General features: G+C 38.4%; 1 protein-coding gene across 1 annotated transcript; it reads left to right on the top strand.

Moving 5' to 3' along the window:
* Positions 1 to 355: 355 nt before the first annotated feature.
* LOC106129840 (oxysterol-binding protein-related protein 1) lies at positions 356 to 17,690 on the top strand. The gene is made up of 14 exons (XM_060951655.1): positions 356 to 724; positions 1,557 to 1,717; positions 2,793 to 2,990; positions 3,652 to 3,796; positions 4,314 to 4,459; positions 5,057 to 5,269; positions 6,695 to 6,815; positions 7,706 to 7,845; positions 12,934 to 13,044; positions 13,982 to 14,074; positions 14,703 to 14,766; positions 15,312 to 15,431; positions 16,519 to 16,699; positions 17,554 to 17,690. Exons 1-14 carry the CDS (start codon positions 580 to 582, stop codon positions 17,570 to 17,572), a joined length of 1,857 nt encoding a protein of 618 aa, XP_060807638.1. The 5' UTR covers positions 356 to 579; the 3' UTR covers positions 17,573 to 17,690.
* The last annotated feature ends 2,113 nt before the right edge of the window (positions 17,691 to 19,803 follow it).

Here is a 19,803-nt window from a genome sequence, read left to right as displayed (position 1 = left end):
GTGTTATGCCTGGGGAACCGCGGCTCCGACGGTGTTGTGTCGGAGGTTGTATATATAGCTCCAATCCGTGAAATCGCCGAAATCGCGTCTTAGATTCTTCGCTGCTATTGGTTGAGCGCGTCATTTTCTTCGCGATGATTGACAGTAGTTGTTTGATTTGATGTTTGTGGCGAGTGGCGTAGAGATGTCGCCACAGATCTATTTTGAATGTTTTAAAAGTATAATTTAAAAAAAGGTAGAATATAAATGCAGACACATATATATGTTTACCATCAACACTGTTTTTCCTCAAGCTATCGATAGAGCTATCACCACACCACTATAGCTACACACACTACTTGCTTGACAGTTTTGAACTTTTGACAGCACAAGATTTTGTTTTGCTATAAATTTGCTTTTTACACTGACATTAGACTGTATTAATCGGCAAGCGATGTATATAAAATAAATGAACGATGAACCGGTTCATCGCGCAGTCGACCAAGCAGAATTAATTTAATACGACAAGTGATATTAAATATCCAACCCAAGTAATCGGCGACGCCCAAACAGAGAATAAATAAACTTCGCAATATCACAATGTCTCGGGAAGATTCAGACAGCCCTGCCTTGGAGGCACAGGACTCCTTGCTGTATTCTTCAAGGCACGGGGAACTTTCGGTTGTGAAAGCCCTTCTAGAAGCCAAGGCTCAAGGGAGGTTGACATTGGATATAAATTGCAAGGGTAAGTTCAACTGCTAAAAGTTAGGCATTAAAAATTATTACGTGGTCTGATGATTCTCTGCAGTAATAAGACTGTGACGAAAGTATACAAAAATATTTCACCTTGATGCTTATCTGGACATACTTTGGAAGAAAGAAAGAAATAATTTTATTAACAATTGTTAATTCTACAAGTTAGTGTATGACTTGAAAATCTTTTTTGTTTTATAATTAGTTACCTTTGAAATCTTATATATTAATTGCTAAAAAGTTCAATTAATTTAGCAGCATTCTTTAACAGATGCTAACAATGTTTGACCTAGAATTTCATTTTCACATGTTAGTAACTACAGAATAAAACTAACCAACATATTTGGAATAGTTATTTAATCAGTTGTTTTGACTGTTGTACAAAATAAAAGGAAAATAGATAGGCTACCTTAACAAAAAAAGTCTTTGTTTTCACCGTCACTTACCATCAGGTGGAAGACAAATGCATAATCCAGTATTGATAAAAAAATAGTAAGAAGTTATAAGGGCTTCCAAAAATAAAATAAAACTTGAAATAAAAAAGAGAGGCCCCGAATTATGACTCATTCTCTTTCAAATGTATGTACCTTCAATACTACTCCTGAAAAAGCTATAATCCCCACATAATTAACTTATAATGACTGAATTGAGATTCAAATAGTGACAGGTTGCTAGACCATCACCTGAAAGAAGCATCTCAACTTCCTCCTAATTGACTTCTACAATGTACACAGAAAGAGAAGTGCTGGCATGCAATATGTTTTTTTTATCCTTTTTGTTCTTTAAATCAACTTAAAAAAAAATCAAAAACTAATATTTTTCAGGCAAATCAAAAAGCAACTTAGGATGGACTCCTCTGCATCTAGCTTCATACTTTGGTCATGTGGATGTTGTAGAGGCGCTCTTGGAGGCCGGAGCGAATATAGACGAGGTCAATGACACTGGCGACACAGCGTTGCATAAAGCATCTTTTGTTGGGAATGAGGTAATCAATGAATAAGTATATAAAAATTATTGCTTTACCGAGTTACTGACTGACTGACAGATAATGTACAGCTGTAACTAATGGGCCTAGATACCTGGAACTTGTCAGTTATTGTAGGTTCTCAAGGTAGTGTGAGTACCACAAGAGGATTTCCTGATGTTCCCAGAGGAACAGAGGTTAAACAATAGGTTGGTGTTACAGTATGTCTCGCAATTCAGAGTGCCTTGTGGTGTAGGCCTCCTTTAAACAGTAACACTTGATTCTGTCTCGTGCCACTCCAGAGCCCCCGATATGAGCTTTATGTCATCTTCCCAACTACTTTGCTGCGTTTTCTTTCTTTGTGGTACCACTCTGTGACTGTTTTGCTCTATTTCTCTAAGTAGTCTCGAATCATGTGGGCATTCAATGTTCATTCCTGCAGTATAAAAACCTCTTTTTAAAAAGCAAATATAAAGGACAGCATTGATAACATTGCCAGTGTTTCAGAGAATTATATTTTATGTGTATTGTGGGCAGCTGATACAATGTATGTACATTGTATAGCGACCCTTGACCTTTTTAGTGATAACTTAATGGATGTTTCCTTTCAATTATCAATCAATAATTTTTTTTGCGGTCTGCGGGCGCATGGCACCCGCGACTTTGTTTAATCGCGCGATAAACTATCGCTGTCCCATTTCACGTCATTATAAAAAACGAAACAGCGATAGTTTATCGAGCGTCAGTAGCGTTGCGCGCGTGCATGCTAACCCCGCTGATGATTCATCCCTAAAATGATGCCTCTTTTCCGTCCAGGTGTGGGAGTAGACAGAGACTACATCTTACTATTTGCCACGATCTCTGCATACTTCTTTCACTTCATCTACATTCATAAGCTTGTCTGTTGATAATATGTATACGTATAGTCACGTCCATATTCCCTATGGGGTAGACAAAGTCAACAGTCTTGAAAAGCTGTATGGCTATAAGTTGGAATTGAGATCCAAATAGTGAAAGGTTACAGCCCATTGGTTACCAGAGGAATCCCAAGTTCATAAACCTATCCCCTAATAACATATAGTAAAATTAATTGCAGGAGTTAGTGATCCTACTTCTCAAAAACAATGCGGACGTGAACATAATGAACGGAGAAGGGAAGACAGCTGGTGACGTGTGCAAGACAAGAGATGTGCAAAGATTGCTGGAAGCGGCACAGAGAGTGGAACGACAAGAGAGGGAGAGGAGATTGTTGACTGCTGCCAAGGAGGGGAAGGTTGACGAAATACAGGAGTTGGTAAGTCTTAATAAAAATGATAATGGTCTTGTTACAAATTTGAGAATTGAATTTTAGATTTGCTCAACTGTTTTTGTTATCCCTAAAAGTAAAATAGACTAATTTGTTTATCCAAATCAAGAAAGTGTGTCTTTAAGTGGATTTTTTAATGTTAGATTTCATTAAAATTAATCTATTCAATTAATCCATTATTTTGATATCATGTGTTTATTGTGTGTGTGTGGTTCCCGGCACCAATAAAAAATAGAATAGGACCAATCCATCTCGTTCTCATGGACGTTGTAAAAGGCGACTAAGGGATGGGCTAATAAACTTGGGATTCTTCTCTTAGGCGATGGGCTAGCAACCTGTCACTATTTGAATCTCAATACTATCATTAAGCCAAATAGCTGAAGGTGGCCATTCAGTCTTTTCAAGACTGTTGGCTCTGTCTACCCCGCAAGGGATTTAGACGTGACCATATGTATGTATGTATGTATACATACATATATAAAATCACGCCTCTTTCCCGGAGGGGTAGGCAGAGACTACCTCTTTCCACTTGCCACGATCTCTGCATACTTCCTTCGCTTCATCCACATTCATAACTCTCTTCATACAAGCTCGGCGGTTGTATGTATGTATTTATTGGGGCTTTATTAATTTTTAACTGTTATTACAGCTAAGCAGTCCCAACCCGCCGAACATAAACTGCGCGGACGCACAGGGCAACACATGTCTGCACTGCGCCGCTTACAGGGGTCACGCAAGACTAGCGGTGTTGTTACTGCAGAACGGGGTGGACACTACACTGAAAAACAATAACGGTGAGCGGCGACGGTAACTAATAATATTATAAAAAGTAGGTATCTAAGATCTTACTACTAGTGCCGTGTGGTTCCCGGCACCAGTACAAAAATAAATAGGAAGGACCACTCCATCTCTTTCCCATGGATGTCGTAAAAGGCGACTAAGGGATAGGCTAACAAACTTGGGGTTCTTTTTGGGCGATGGGCTAGCAACCTGTCACTATTTAAATCTCACTTCTATCATACACCCAAACAACTGATCATTGCCTATTAGTCTCTTCAAAACTGTTGGCTCTGTCTACCCCGCAAGGGATATAGGCGTGACTATATGTATTATGTATGTATGAACATATACAAAATAGGTTACAATCGATTACACCATTTGAATGAATATAAACTTAACACTATGATTGCTCTATCAAACTTTCTCACATTCTCCAAGCCATAAGTACGGCTGTGTCTCTCTCTCTATGTAAATAAATAGTTTTTTCTTCGAAGTAGCACAGTCACATGTCAAAACATGTTTCTTTTCTAGGCCAGTTCGCAATAGATTTAGCGAAAGACAACGAGATGCGTGAAGTGTTGAGCGTTAGGCCCGTACAAAGGTTGCAGAGGACCGCTTCGAGGTTCGAAGGACCACTGCTGAAGAGGTCCCGCTTTTTGGGATGGAGACCTGTTTGGGTGAGTTATTTATAATGTGTTTGTTGCATGAGACAATAGTTATTAAGTCTAAGGTGGGAAGTATTCACAACTAAATTATATGATGCGTGGTCAATTGTTACATTACAAATGAAATGTTAAAGGTTCGACTTATAATTCTTTATGGCATTAAGTCCACCTATTGTACATTTTACGTTTAAGTTTATATTAATCTATATCTGTCTATACGTATGATAAAATAGTAACTGACCGATGTCTGAATTTGAAAGCCAAAAATGTGATTTTTATAATTTCTGTCTGACTGTACGTTTACTCGTATCATGCGAAAACTATTGCTATTAGTTAGGTCCAACTTAAAAACTGGTTTACAAAAATTTCTTCATCCCTACCCTCCTAAGGGGCAGCTTTTATATGAACTTTTACAGATAACAAAATTCTGGGCAACAGATAGTAATAAATAAATAAAAATTCAAGAGGGGCATTGAAAGACTTGTATCCATGACTGTAAATTTCTTTAAAAAAATAATAATTATCTATGAGAAAGTGTCATCAAATTGAGTTGTCTATACTGCCAGTCACTTCAAATTTTATAAAGTCAAACCACAAAATTAATTCCAGGCAGTCCTCCAAAGGGGGGTGCTTCTGTACTACGGTTCCCGTGCGGAGGCCGCCCGCGTGGGCGGACGGTGGCGCGCCCGCAGCTACCTAGATGGCGCCACTGTCGCCGCGCCCGACACAGAGCCGGCGTTGATCGTGATCGCCTTCAGTGACGGGGATTCCCATAGACTGGCCGTTCCTCACACGGAGAACGATGTGGTAGCTTGTAGACAGGTCAGTGATAAATATTTTTTTTTATAAGTTTTGCACAGAAAAAAAATACAGAGATTGAACAGGCCTCAAAGTAAGTTCGAGATTTAGGTTATGGATCACTAACTCAACTAAAGCATGTAAGTACTTGTATGCCAATCAGTAAAAGATCGTTTTCCATCATGATCTGACAGTGAGACGTATCAAGGATCAGTAATATAGTGATATAAAACGTAACCACTTAGGCAAAACAAATCGTGAAGTTACCTAGATGGCGCCACTGTCACCGCGCCCGATACAGAACCAGCATTGATCGTTATCGGCTTCAGTGACGGGGATTCTCATAGACTGGCCGTTCCTCACACGGAGAACGATGTGGTGGGCTGTAGACAGGTCAGTGATAAATATTATTTTTTTTATAAGTTTTGCACAGAAAAAAGTACACAAAATGAACTAGCCCCAAAGTAAGTTCGAGATTTAGGTTATGGGCCACTAACTCAACTATACCATGTAAGAACTAATTATAGTATGCCAATCAGTAAAAGATCGTTTTGGATCATGACCTGCCCACAGTTCGAACCCAGAACCCGTGGTTTAGAGGCAAAAATACAACCACTTCGTCAATTAAGTCGTGAAGTTACCTAGATGGCGCCACCGTGCTCGATACTGCGCCTGCTTTGATTATGATCGGTTTCAATGACGGGGATTCCCAAAGATTGGCTGTTCCTCACATATGCATAAAATCACGTCTGTATTCCTTACGGGGTAAATAGATCCAACAGTCTCATAAAGCCTAAATGGCCACTTTCAGCTGCATAGCTCAAATATGGTATTGAGATTCAAATAGGTCGCAAGTCTAAAAGATGAATCCCAAGTTTATAAGCCTATACCTTAGTCGGCTTTTGCGACATCCATGGGAAAGATTTGGATTGGTTCTATTCTGAGTCGGAAACCGCACGGCACAGATATAGATTTATTGCCGCTATACTTGTTCTTATGGGAATTTCTAGAAGTAGCTCATGTTTCATCTAGCTATAATGAACGCATAAAGTCTATTTCTTTTAAGTAGGTACTGCAAAAGACTTTCCTATATTAAAAAATCACCTTGCTACAACTAAACGTCGGGTAGGCAGAAGACAGTTGCGTTTGCAGTTCGAATCCAGGTCAGGGGTGGAATAGTTATTTTGGGCATCATTGAAGCCCTCAAGTATGAATAATTTTCCCCGTTTTTTTTTTCACATTTTTCATTATTTCTTCGCTCCTAATAGTTTCAGCGTGATGTTATATAGCCTTAAGCCTTCCTCTATAAATGGTCTATTCAACGCAAAAAGAATTTTTCAATTAAAACCAGCAGTTTCTGAGATTAGCGCTTTCAAACAAACAGACAAACAAACTCTTCAGCTTTATAATATTAGTAAGTATAGATTAAAAAAGACAATTGTGTTTCAGAGCTGGATAACTGCCCTGAATGAGCATATAGCGTACTCCGGCCACTATCTCTGGGCCGGGGCTTCCCCGGACACGGCGAGGGAGGCCACGGAAGACCTCGACGATGAGTGCAAACCTTTAGGTCAGTTCCAATATTGGTCTTTTACAAACCTTTAGGTTCAGTCATTAGTTCCAATATTGATCTTTAACAAACCTTTAGGTTCAGTCATTAGTTCCAATATTGATCTTTAACAAACCATTAGGTCAGTCATCAGTTCCAATATTGATCTTTAACAAACCTTTAGGTTCAGTCATTAGTTTCAATATTGGTCTTTTACAAACCTTTAGGTTCAGTCATCAGTTCCAATATTGATCTTTAACAAACCTTTAGGTTCAGTCATTAGTTCCAATATTGATCTTTAACAAACCTTTAGGTTCAGTCATTAGTTCCAATATTGGTCTTTTACTCCTTAAAGAAAAACATGTGTTTATTTATGACGGTGTGGTTCCCGGCACCAATGTAACGTGATAAATTTTTAAATGTCACACTCGACGCCATTTTTGTATAACGAAAGACTATATCGCCGTCCCGTTTCACGTCATAATAATGCGTTGTTGACACGCGTAACATTGGAAAGAGGTAGTCTCTGCCTACCCCTCCGGGAAAGTGAGGCGTGATTTTATGTATGTATGTATGTTGACACGCGTCTTCGAAAATGTTCATACATACGTCACATACATCACGTCTATATCCCTTGCGGGGTAGACAGAGCAAGAAGTCTTGAAAGACTGACAGGTGACGTTCAGCTGTTTGACTATATAATAGAATTGAGATTCAAATAGTAACATGTTGTTAGCCCATCGCCTTTAAGAAGTAGGTATCCCAAGTTTATAAGCCTATCCCTTAGTCGCCTTTAAACGATATCCATGGAAAAGAGATGGAGTGGCCCTAATCCTTTTTTTTATTTCGAACCATACGGCACATATCATATTTATGTTAATTAAGTTTAGAATATTTTTTTTTTTAAATAGGATCCATGCAAGACGCGCTGACAGCGGCTACGAACAGCCTAGCGTTGTTGGACACTCAGCTGCGTGAATGTTCCGCCATTGTTGCGGCTTTGGACAAGAGTGTGAACGTGGGGAACTCTTTGCATCACTCCGCTTATATGGTATGTAACGTTCTTGCAAAAAAATCCATATATTTTTAAGGATCTTTATATGACCGTTATTAAATAACAATAAAGTTATTATTGAAGGAGGACTCCCATACGTACGATCAATATTTGCAAATTGACGTCCGGTGAAAATGCTGCAGTGTAGTTTGTTCCGTCGCTATTTCTACACATGCGCTTTAGGAGCGCTAGTCGATATAATTAAATTTAAGTTATGTTGACGTCAAAATGATACCTTGTATCCAATTTTGAAAATGAATCTATTATATTCTATCATAGATGTAGAAAGTAAAGGCAGAGGGAGTTTTACTATACGGCAAAATTAATCACCAATAGTATGCGGGCGCACTATGTATACACATACCGCAAGCACACACTCTTACCAATAGCGTGACAGCAATTATGTCATAGATGCGACATAGATTATCTCACCAATTGGCAAGTTTTCTGTCATTCACATGCTTCACTTTATTTTCAAGCCACACATCGTCCGTCTTTTTTTCTACATGTATATAATAATAGGCTATTTGACTGTATTAAAAATATACATACATACATACATGTAAAGCCGTGTGGTTCCCGGCACCATTACAAAAGAATAGGACCACTCCATCTCTTTCCCACGGATGTCGTAAGAGCCGACTAAGGGATAGACTTGGGATTCCTCTTTAATGTAAATCCCTGCCAATCTAAGGTCTGCCGCGCCGATGGATGCATGGCTAGGGGCGAGCCTAGTCTCGAGCGTGCCACTTCCGCCATGGGGTTGGGCGACCCCCAGGTAATGGCTAGCCTTACCCTGGCATGCGGGGCTCTGCTGGGGCGGACAAAATTTTTCCCTAGCGTCTCGTGGGAATCGCATTATGAACCTTAAAAAGCATATAAATGGCGGCGATGGTGTCCGCACCCCATCACGTCTCGTTCCCGGCGGGAGCGGTATGCGGTCTGCTGAAAGCCGCTTTGCGACGATGAATGTAAGAGGAGGAATGAAGGATAAGATTGAGGAAGTATGCCAGATGATGGATGAAAGACGTTTGGATGTGTTGTGCGTGAATGAAACGAAGCGGAAAGGATGCGACGCGACGCAGCACGGCCCTTACACGGCGTATTGGTCTGGAATTTCCAGTACCAGCCGAGGCTGTCAAGGGGTCGGTCTAATTCTTTCTGCACGAATGGCTGAGTGCGTGAATGAGTATGAGTGTGTCAGCCCTCGTCTTCTATGGATTAGGCTGAAAGTTGGAATCACTCGGATCTTCGTTCTAGGTGTTTATGCACCTTGGGATGTGGGTTCGAGGGGTACAACATCAGGAAAAAGCGAAAACGAGGAGTTCTGGAATAGTGTAAGAGAAGTATTGAAAGTTACCAAGCCAAATGAGAAGATTATTATGTTAGGTGATTTTAATGGATGGGTGGGTGTAAAGCGTGATGGATATGAAAAGGTGCTTGGTGCGTTTGGTGACGAAAAGGTGAATGATAATGGAAGAAGTGTATTAGAAATTTGTCTAGAGTGGGATCTTTTTGTGTCGAACTCAATGTTTCAACATAAAGAGATCCACACCTACACAAGAGTGGAAGGTATTTTAAAAAGTATGATAGACTTTGTGATTGTAGATGAAAGATTGAAGAACAAAGTGCTGGATACCCGTGCATATCGCGGTGCTGGCATTGACTCGGACCATTTACTGGTGATATCCCGGATAAGGGGTATCTTCAATCGCTGGCGGCACAGGGTAAGGGAGCAAACCAGCGCTTTGGAAAGAGTAAAAGTAGAAAATTTGCAAGATATGGATGTAGGGAAGAAGTATATTAATAGACTGAAGGATGAATTTGAAGATTTAGAGGAAATGAGCGATATTGAAGATGGATGGAAGGAATTTAAAGAAAGAATTGTGAAAGTAGCTGTTGAAGTGTGTGGTGTAAGTAGAAGAAGGAAAGGAAAAAATCACAAAAATGCGTGGATGAGTAAAGATGTGCAAGAACTTGTGCGATTAAAGAAGAAAGCATGGCTGGATTTGTTAGCAGCAAAAGCTAACTTAAGAATGCAAGAGGTTATAGATGAAAATGTGAATGAAGCACGTAAGGAATATAAGAAAATGAAAGATTTGGTTAAGAAAGCTGTGATTAGAAAGAAAGAAGAGTATAAAGAGGATTTTGATAAAAGGCTATTAGAAGACTTTCAGTCAAATCTGAAAGTATTCTGGAAATCCGTAAGGTCAGCCCGAGGAAATACTATAACCAAAGAGCTGACTAGGATCAGATGCCAGGATGGTAGCGTTGTGAAAGGAGAAGAATGTGTACTAAAGATATGGAAGGACTATTTTGAAAGTTTATTTGAAAAAAAGGAAGGAAATAAGAAAGATTTCTGCTATAGCGAAGAAAAAGAGAATGAGATGGAAGGCGAAATTGAAATGTTCGAAATTGTGGAAGCACTTAAGAGTATGAAAGCGGGAAAGGCTGCTGGGTGTGATAGAGTGTCGGTCGAGATGCTTAAAGCAGGAAAAGGCGTAGTAGCTAGTCAGTTGTACTGCCTTTTCAATTTGTGTTGGAGAAGCGGCCGAGTACCAAAAGATTGGTGTAAGGCTGTTATCGTGCCACTTTACAAAGGAAAAGGGTCACAGCTGGACTGCAAAAATTATCGTGGTATAAGCCTGCTTAGCGTCGTCGGCAAATTGTATGCTAAGGTATTGATTAATAGAGTCAGGAATGAAACTGATGACAAAATATGGGATGCTCAAGCGGGATTTCGAAAGGGAATGGGATGTACTGATCAGGTCTTTTCCTTGCGGTGCATAGCCGAAAAGTTTTTGGCCAAGAGTCAAAAAGTCTATTGCACATTCGTAGATCTGGAAAAGGCCTATGACAGAGTTGAGAGGAATGAATTGTGGTCAGCACTTTCTTTGCATGGGGTGAGCAGTCTCTTAATACGAGCACTGAAATCCTTATATGAGGATTCGAGTGCTTGTGTCAGGATAAACGGAGCGCACACTGAGTGGTTTAAGATTGAGAAAGGCGTTAGGCAAGGATGTGTTGCGTCACCGTGGCTGTTCAACCTATTTATGGATAGCTGTTTGACAGATTTGAAAGAGTCTAAAAGTGGATTAAGGATGAATGAGTTACTCGTCAAATGTCTGCTCTATGCCGACGATCAGGTTATACTGGCGTCATCAGCGGAGGAGTTACAGGAGATGGTAAACTGTATGCATGAAGCTTTAAAAGAGAAAGGAATGAAAGTGAACGTAAGTAAAACTAAAACACTGGTTTTTGAAATGGAGAAAGAAATGACAGCATGTAATATTTTGATTGGAGGAGAAAAAGTGGAGCAAGTGAAAGAGTTCGTATATCTAGGATCAAAGTTTACATCAGATGGCAAGTATGATAGTGATATTGAAAGGAGAGTGAACGCGGGGAACATGGTGAATGGAGCTTTGCATGCCTTTATGAGCAGTCAGAAACTATCCAAAAAGGCTCGACTGGCTGTGCACAGGGGCGTGTTGGTCCCGACATTAATGTATGGGAGTGAAAGTTGGGTATGGCAAAAGAAGCATGAAAGCAGAATAAATGCAGTGGAAATGAGAGCGTTAAGGAGTATGATGGGTGTGAAATTGAGTGACAGGATAAGGAACAGCGTGATAAGGGAATGTTGTGATGTGAAAGAAGATGTAGTTACAGGAATAGAAAAGGGTATGTTAAGATGGTTCGGTCATGTGGAGAGGATGAATGAAAGCAGGTTGACTAAGCAGATATACAAGGAGAGTGTGGAGGGAAAGGTCGGAGTGGGAAGACCTAGACGAACGTATCTTGATCAAATTAAGGACGTCCTGGTAAAGGGTCAGGTCAAAAGTACCCGAAACCGCCGAGCTTGTATGAAGAGAGTTATGAATGTGGACGAAGCGAAAGAAGTATGCAGAGATCGTGGCAAGTGGAAAGAGGTAGTCTCTGCCTACCCCTCCGGGAAAGAGGCGTGATGTTAAAAATATACATTTCTTTTATGTCATCAGTCTTAATATTATTTTTTTGGAGCGATTTGTAATAACGCGAGATAAAAATATTGCATTATTTAAACAAAATCCGTCTCAGAAAATTAGGTTTTTATATGCAGCTGTCACGTGACTAAAAACGAACGTGATTGGCTATTTCTATTATGACGTCAATTATCCATAAACAGACTGTCGATCGTACCGTTCCTCAGTGTTCGCTATTATTTTTCAAGATTTTATAAGTGTTTGATCGCTCGGGATTAGATACTCAGATAACATAGGTATTTAATAATGGAAACCAATTCCGCAAAAGCTGACAGTCGAAACCTACCAAAAGTGGATGCAATAATGGTTGGAAGAAGATATCTGGATTGTCTTCTTTAAAGACAATCCAGATTTCTATGCTGCCGAACTGAGGAATGTGAAAGATCTTAGATCATATCTGAAACCACTTCTTGCGAATATTCAAATCCATCGGCATAGAAAAAAACAGTTTCGTAGGAGATTTTATTGTTGTATTAGTGCATTGAGGCACTGCACAACATTTATAGGAACTCATTTTAATAATTTTCACACATATGACGTGGCACAAGTTAAATAAAACAAGAGAAAATCAAAAGCTTTGTATGATATTTACACGAAATTTACGTCACTGCATGCTATGGCCGCCATATTGCTAAAAGTCGCGTTTTGGCGGCATATTTGAATATTTCATTTTCTTTTTCGATTTTTTAATAAAATAGCTGTCATAAAGGCAGAAAAGTATTTTTGTAGGGCTCCTTATAAACAAATAAATACCCTAAGATAGTTTTTAGAACTTTGTCAAATAGCCTATTCGGCGGCCTCTGTGGCGCAGCGGTAGTGCGCTTGTCTGTGACACCGGAGGTCCAGGGTTCGAATCCCGGCCAGGGCATGATGAGAAACGAACTTTCTCTGATTGGCCGGGGTCTTGGATGTTTATCTTTATAAGTATTTATTATAAAATATAGTACCGTTGAGTTAGTATCTCGTAACACAAGTTTCGAACTTACTTCGAGGCTAACTCAATATGTGTAATTGGTCCCGTTTATATTTATTTATTAATTATTAATAATAAAATGAGTATCCGCAGCGTTTCCAGCACGCGTGCGGCTCGGGCGCGGGCGCGCTGGCGGCGCTGCGGCACTGCGCCGCGCTCGTGGCGCAGGCGCGCGACCGCGACGCCGCCAGGCTCGCCAAAGAGGTACACGTACATACATACATATAGTCACGTCTATTTTCCTTGCGGGGTAGACAGAGCCTACAGTCTTGGAAAGACTGTAGGCCACGTTCAGCTGTTTGGCTTTAAAGATAGGATTGAGATTCAAATAGTGACAGGTTGCTAGCCCATCGCCTAAAATAAGAATCCCAAGTTTATAAGCCTACCGCCTAGTCGCCTTTTACGACATCCATGGGAAAGAGATGAAGTGGTCCTATTCTTTTTTGTATTGTGCCGGGAACCACACGGCATAAAGCTGAACATTTTGTTTCTTTGTTTGTTAGAACGCGCTAATCTCAGGAACTACTGGTTCGAATTGAAAAATTATTTTTGTGTTGAATAGACCATTTATCGAGGAAGGCTTTAGGCTATAAATATATATACTTATATTATAAAGCTGAATAGTTTGTTTGTTTGTTTGTTCGAACGCGCTCATCTCAGGAACTACTGGTTCGAATTGAAAAATAATTTTTGCGTTGAATAGACCATTTATCGAGGAACGCTTTAGGCTATATAACATCACGCTGCAACTATTAGGAACGAAGGGGTAATGGAAAATGTGAAAAAAAACGGGGAAAATCATTCATCCTTGAGGGCTTCAATAATAACTATTCCACGCGGACGAAGTTGCGGGCACTGCTAGTACATACATATAACACGTCTATTTCACTTGCAGGGTAGACAGAGACAGCAGTCTTGAAAACGCTGAAAGGCCATGTTCAGCTGTATGGAATTTAGATTAAAATAGTGACAGGTTGATAGTTAGCATCGCCTAAAAAAGAATCCCAATGGGAAGAGTTGCAAAAGATATAGATGTTTACACAATAATAATTTGATCTGCTCAAAATAGAAATTTGTATCCTAACTTTTAAGTGATAGGTGTTATTTTAAATGCAATAAACACAAGTTTTAAAATTCGCAGGTAGAGAGAAATCGTGTACTGGAAGAGGCGTTGGCAGCGCTTGCGCGGACGCATCACGCATTAGAGATGTCCGTAGCTGAAGAACTCACTAAGGTTAGTAATAATTATAGTCAATCCTAGTTTCTACTTATCCTATTAATATATAAAGCGAAAGTTTGTTAGGATGTGTGTTTGTTAGTCTTTCTTGCAAAAACTACGTAACGGATTTTCAAGAAACTTTTCGGTAACGTTTCTTGGTCTATGGAATTACATTAAGTTAAAATTTATAGAGCTTCAAGACGGACGAAGTTGCGAGCAACAGCTAATAATAATGTTAACACAATTTTGGGATTAAATACTTGTATGTCTAAAAGTTTAAAGCGAGAAAGTTATAACCATACTTTCAATTGTAAATCACTTAATTAGAACAAATTAAAATATTTTAATGTACAAACGGGTTTCTCGCATACCAGTAAGAATTCCGAGAAATCTTTGAGTGACAAATGAGAAATTAGTAATTAGTACCGAATTTTATAATTTTAATTTACAAACTAAATGAGGAATTAGTACTGAATTTTATAATTTTAATTTACAAACTGGTTTCTCGCCATTCATGTGACAAATCCGAGAAAGGATTGCCAAATGAAAAATATGTAGAAAATTTCGTCATTTTTCGACTTATATAGTTAGGTAGAAAAATAACAAAAATATTTCAGGTATTATTTCCGTCTTATTGTTTCAGAGCAAGCGAAAGAAGAAATCGTCGCATAATGAGTCGAAAGAAAACTTCTTTGATGTTTACAATGGTATGCATTTTTATTTTTCTAAGACAACGATATATCTTTTATTAATTAGTTATGCCATACAAGATGAATCCTAAGTTTATAGTATATCCCTTAGTAGCATTTTACGACATCCATGTGAAAGAGATGCCGTATTTTATATTGGTGCCGGGTACGGCATGAATAACAAACAAATTAACTTTGTTTCGCACTTGTAATATTAGTCTAATTTGTTAAATTGTAATATTAATTAATATTACTGTCTGTGTGGTTCCCGGCATGTCCGTGTGGTTCCCGGCACCAATACAAAAAAGAATGGGACCACTCCATCTCTTTCGTCGTCGTCGTAAACGTCGTCGTAAAATAAAAAAAAAATCTCTTTCGATCTGTATATACGACTTTTTGGTAACTTTAAGTCATAAATAGGCAATAGTTCTCATTGATGAATGGCATCAGTTTAAATTTTTACCGCAGTTTTTGACGTTTTACTTAAAACAAGTATTTGGCAGATGACGGCATTTTAGTTATACCAGGGCAGTATTAGTGAGAATTCTTTTAATTTATTTCAGAGTCTGAAGACGAGGATGATACGTTGGTGACGGCGGGCCTGTCGAGTCCTTTGGGCGCGCTGAGCCCCTGGGGAAGCTCGCCGGATCTCACCAGGCGGACGCCCGTCGGCAGTCGAGATGGTAACTCGTTCATACGTATATGATCACGTCTATTTCTCATGCGGGGTGAACGGAGACAGCAGCCTTGAGAAACTGACAGGCCACGTTCAGCTGTTTGGCTTAACTAACAAAGCTCGCCGGATCTCACCAGGCGGACGCCCGTCGGCAGTCGAAATGGTAACTCGTTCATGCGTATACAATCACGTCTATTTCTCATGCGGGGTGGACAGAGACAGCAGCCGTGAGAAACTGACAGGCCACGTTCAGCTGTTTGGCTTGATGTTAGAATTGAGATTCATTGCAGGTTGCTAGCCTATTGCCTAAAAGAAGAATGCCAAGTTTATAAGCCTATCCCTTAGTCGCCTTTTACGAAATCCATAGGAAAGAGATGGAGTGATCCTATTTATATTGGTGCCAGAACTACACGGCACATGTCAGACATAGGCAAATATACATAAGGGACAGATTACACAGATTGAGTTAACCTCGAAGAAAGTTCGAGACATGTATTACAAGAAACTAACTCAACGATACGATATTTTGTAATAAAAACTTATATAGATATACATTTACTACCCAGGCTAATTAGAGAATGTTCGTTTCTCATCCTGCCCTGGCCGAGATTCGAACCTGGGACCACCGGTGTCACAGACAAGCGCACTACCGCTGCACAACAGAAGCCGTCAAACTTGACGCCATAAATGTTTTTTATTCATTTGAAATGTGATGGGAAACTCCATTTTAAATTCATAATTATTTAAATATTACTCTATCAGTGAACAAAATCTGCAGTCTGGATAGTATACACTGCTCCCAGGCTTTTGACTAGTAAGAAGAGGCGTAGCGGAATCTTTAATTGAATGTATCTTTTCATTTATAAGATAAGCTATAGATAATCTTGTTTAGGACAGAAACCGTCTTAATTTTTTTAACTATTAAGAGTCACGTCATACAAGTAACGTAGGTAGTCAATGATACAGAGTAAGAGTATGAAGTGTCAACCGCTGAAAATTCATATGCAAACCGTTACATCCACACTAATAATAAAGAGGAAAGATTTGTATTTTTGTATGTTTGTGTGGAATAAATCAATCATAACTTTGTTTAGGTGACGAAACCCCCACTAACGAGGAGGTAGAATCCCGTATCCGGCGGTTATCCGGCTCGTCCGGGTCACCTCAGTCACTCCACACGGCCATCAGCCCGGCCAGTTCCCGAGGGACGCTAGTATCGCAAGGGGGGAACGTGTACAGAAACGCGAGACCGTATAAGAAGACTACAAACCTCAGGTAATGATGATTGTTTAATTAATTCGGAACTAGATGGCGCTGTTCTTAAAATTGAAACTCGCAAGTAAAGTTTTTTCTCAAACTACAATGTAGAAAAAAGAATACAAAAAAGGATAGGAACACTTCATGTTTTTCCCATGGACGTCGTAAAAGGCGACTAGGGATACGCTTGCAAACTTGGGATTCTTTTTTGGGCGATGGGCTAGCAACCTGTCACTATTTGAATTTCAATTCTATCATTAGGCCAAATAACTGAACGTGGCCATTCAGTCTTTTCAAGACTGTTAGCTCTGTCTACCCCGCAAGGGATATAGACGTGACCATGTGTATGTATGAACAATGTAGAGGACAATAGCCTGCCCAGTTCCCGCAGGACGCTAGTATCGCAAGGAGGTAAACAGGTATAGATTGTTTAAATAATTTGTAACCAGATGTCAGTAATGTAAAGTTAAAACTCGCAAGCACAATTTTTGGAAGTCTCCAAACCCAATTAGTCTATCCTACTCTCGAAGGACTACCAACCTAAAGTAACAATTGTCATTACAATTTTGTTACTAGATGGCGCTATTGTAAAGTTAAAACTCGCAAGCAAAGTCTTACGGAACGTAACAATTGATACTAGGAAGTTCTCGTATCTTACGGGAGAAAATGTATGTATAGAAAAACCAGACCGTTTATGAAGATGGCTCACATCGATAACTAAATAGCGCTTGTTAATTACAGCCTATCATAAAACTTAAACTCGTTTAAGTGAAAAGAAATAATACATTAAACCTTTACAATTTACTCATTAAATTTTGTTTCTTTTTTTACATATTAGTTCCTTTTTAATTTTAATTTTATTTTTGTTTCAGTTCAGAATGGTCCCTCTAGTAATCTAGGGTTAGTACTTAAAAACACAAAATGTGGTTGAAATATAAAAATCGAGCACAAAGTAGCGCACATATTATAGAATAGTGTCACTGTAGGCACATTATATGTATGTAAGTTTGTGCATATTCACATGATAGACTTTAACCTAACCTAGAAACTTTGATTTGACCTGAGTTTTACAAAAATAACAGACAGTGTGGCAACATCACTTATGTCACACACCAACTGTCAATAGCGAAGAGAATGACGCGCTCAGCCAATATCAGCGAAGGGTCTAAATCGCGCAAACAAAGATTTCACGGATTGGAGCATAAATACCACCTCCGACTCAACATCGTCGGAGCCGCGGTTCCCCAGGCATAACACCTAGCCTAGGAAGATCTTCCCTTTGTGGCTTCAGACAATGTTTTAGCGTTATGAAGAAAAAAATATTATCATTAGCTTTACCAATATGAAAGAATGTAAAAACTAAAGAAAATGTGAAATAATCTCTTTAATAGATTTCGTATGGAACAAGAAATGAATAAGTTTTGGAACTCTAATGTTGCGTTCGCAAGACTAATTTCGCTTTACGCGGTATTCCAAAGTGTCACGTTATTTTACCGCAAAAGAACGAACCGATGTAGTTCGATTGTCTAAATACAGGTGTTGCATAATATTCTAAACAAATAGGTTTTATTTAAAGTCTATCATCTGAATACACCTTTACCAACTACATATCGAATACAATTTCATATAGAAACAAAGGCCGTGCTTTATTTATATAATTATATTATACATTATTATTGTTAAATACGCAACGATTGATTACGCTGCATTTATTATTAATTTTTTTTTTATTGTTTCAAAATCAGTTACAGATTCATCGTTTAATTTAAAGTTTAATACAATACACAATTTATGCAAACTATGATTAAATTTACTGTGTTCTTTTGCAAAGAATAATGTGAATAATAAGTCATCTTACTTTGTGTTTACCTTAAAATGTTTTTTATTTTTTAATTGCTTTATTTCTCATTTAGTTTTTAGTCATCTTTAATGTACTAATTATCAGTTTTAATATAATCCAATGACGTGAATAACACCCTGACATGTAATTATACATATTCTAATTATTAATTTTATAATTCCAAAACTACATTTATTTTGAAATGTACCTGAAACGCGAGAAGAGCGTAATGTGATAACAATTATATTGTTAAGTTGAATTGTAATTGTATAAATATCATATTGTATCGATATTATATTATTTTCATTTCATAGTTTTTTGTTTTATTTATACATCCTTAGTTTATTTATGTTTCTTTTTTTTTCTACAATTATCACAGAATCTGAGTTATTGTTTGACTGAATCTACTTCCAAAAATTTCCTTAGCCGATGTCTTCATCGTAATATAGTTTTGACTGTGCTGTATAAACTATTTTGAGTATAATGAAAAGTATTATGCCTACTGTTAATTACTCGATCTTTTTAAAATATGAACCTACAAAAAAGTTTAATCTTCGTGTATAAAAACGTTTTTCGCCTCTAGGTATAAACAGAATATGACGTATACATTTTTGTGAAACCCATTATTTAATTAAATCAATACATATTATATATAATCACGTCTATATCTATTGCGGGGTAGACAGAGCCAACAGTCTTGAAAAGAATAGGTCAAGTTCAGCTGTTTGGCTTAACGATAGAATTGAGATCTAAATAGTGACAGGTTGCTAGTCCACCGCCTAAAAAAAGAATCCCAACTTAATAACCGTATACTTTAGTCGCCATTTATGACATCTATGGGTAGTCTAGTGGTGAATTCTCGTAAATTTCAGAAATAACTGTCTAACAAGTAACATTAAGGTGAAAGGAGTTTTTAACGTTTGATAAAGTGATGCTCTTTCTTTGCTATGACTTTTTACTTAGTTTTTTTTTTACGTAGTTCGGAGATGTCCTGTCATGTAGGCATGGATCGCTTAATCTCCCAGACCTCAGTAAATACCAATAATGTTTGTTACTTTTATTGTAAACTGTGTTCTATTGGCAAGTAAAGATATTTTTTTATGCATTACATAAAGCTATACTAAAGTTTATTTCAAATGAAAAGAAGTCATAATTAGACCTAAATAAAAAAGTAAAGAGAGATTTCAATAGTTGGACAAAACTCGTAATCAATGGACAGGGGTGAAGAGAAAGACCAACAATTAAGTATTTTTATCAAATTAAAGAAAAAGTAAACGTATAA

Source organism: Amyelois transitella, chromosome 3 (assembly GCF_032362555.1).
Source record: "Amyelois transitella isolate CPQ chromosome 3, ilAmyTran1.1, whole genome shotgun sequence".
In the NCBI taxonomy this organism is placed as follows: Eukaryota; Metazoa; Arthropoda; class Insecta; order Lepidoptera; family Pyralidae; genus Amyelois; species Amyelois transitella.
This window is presented reverse-complemented; position numbering and strand designations above follow the sequence as displayed.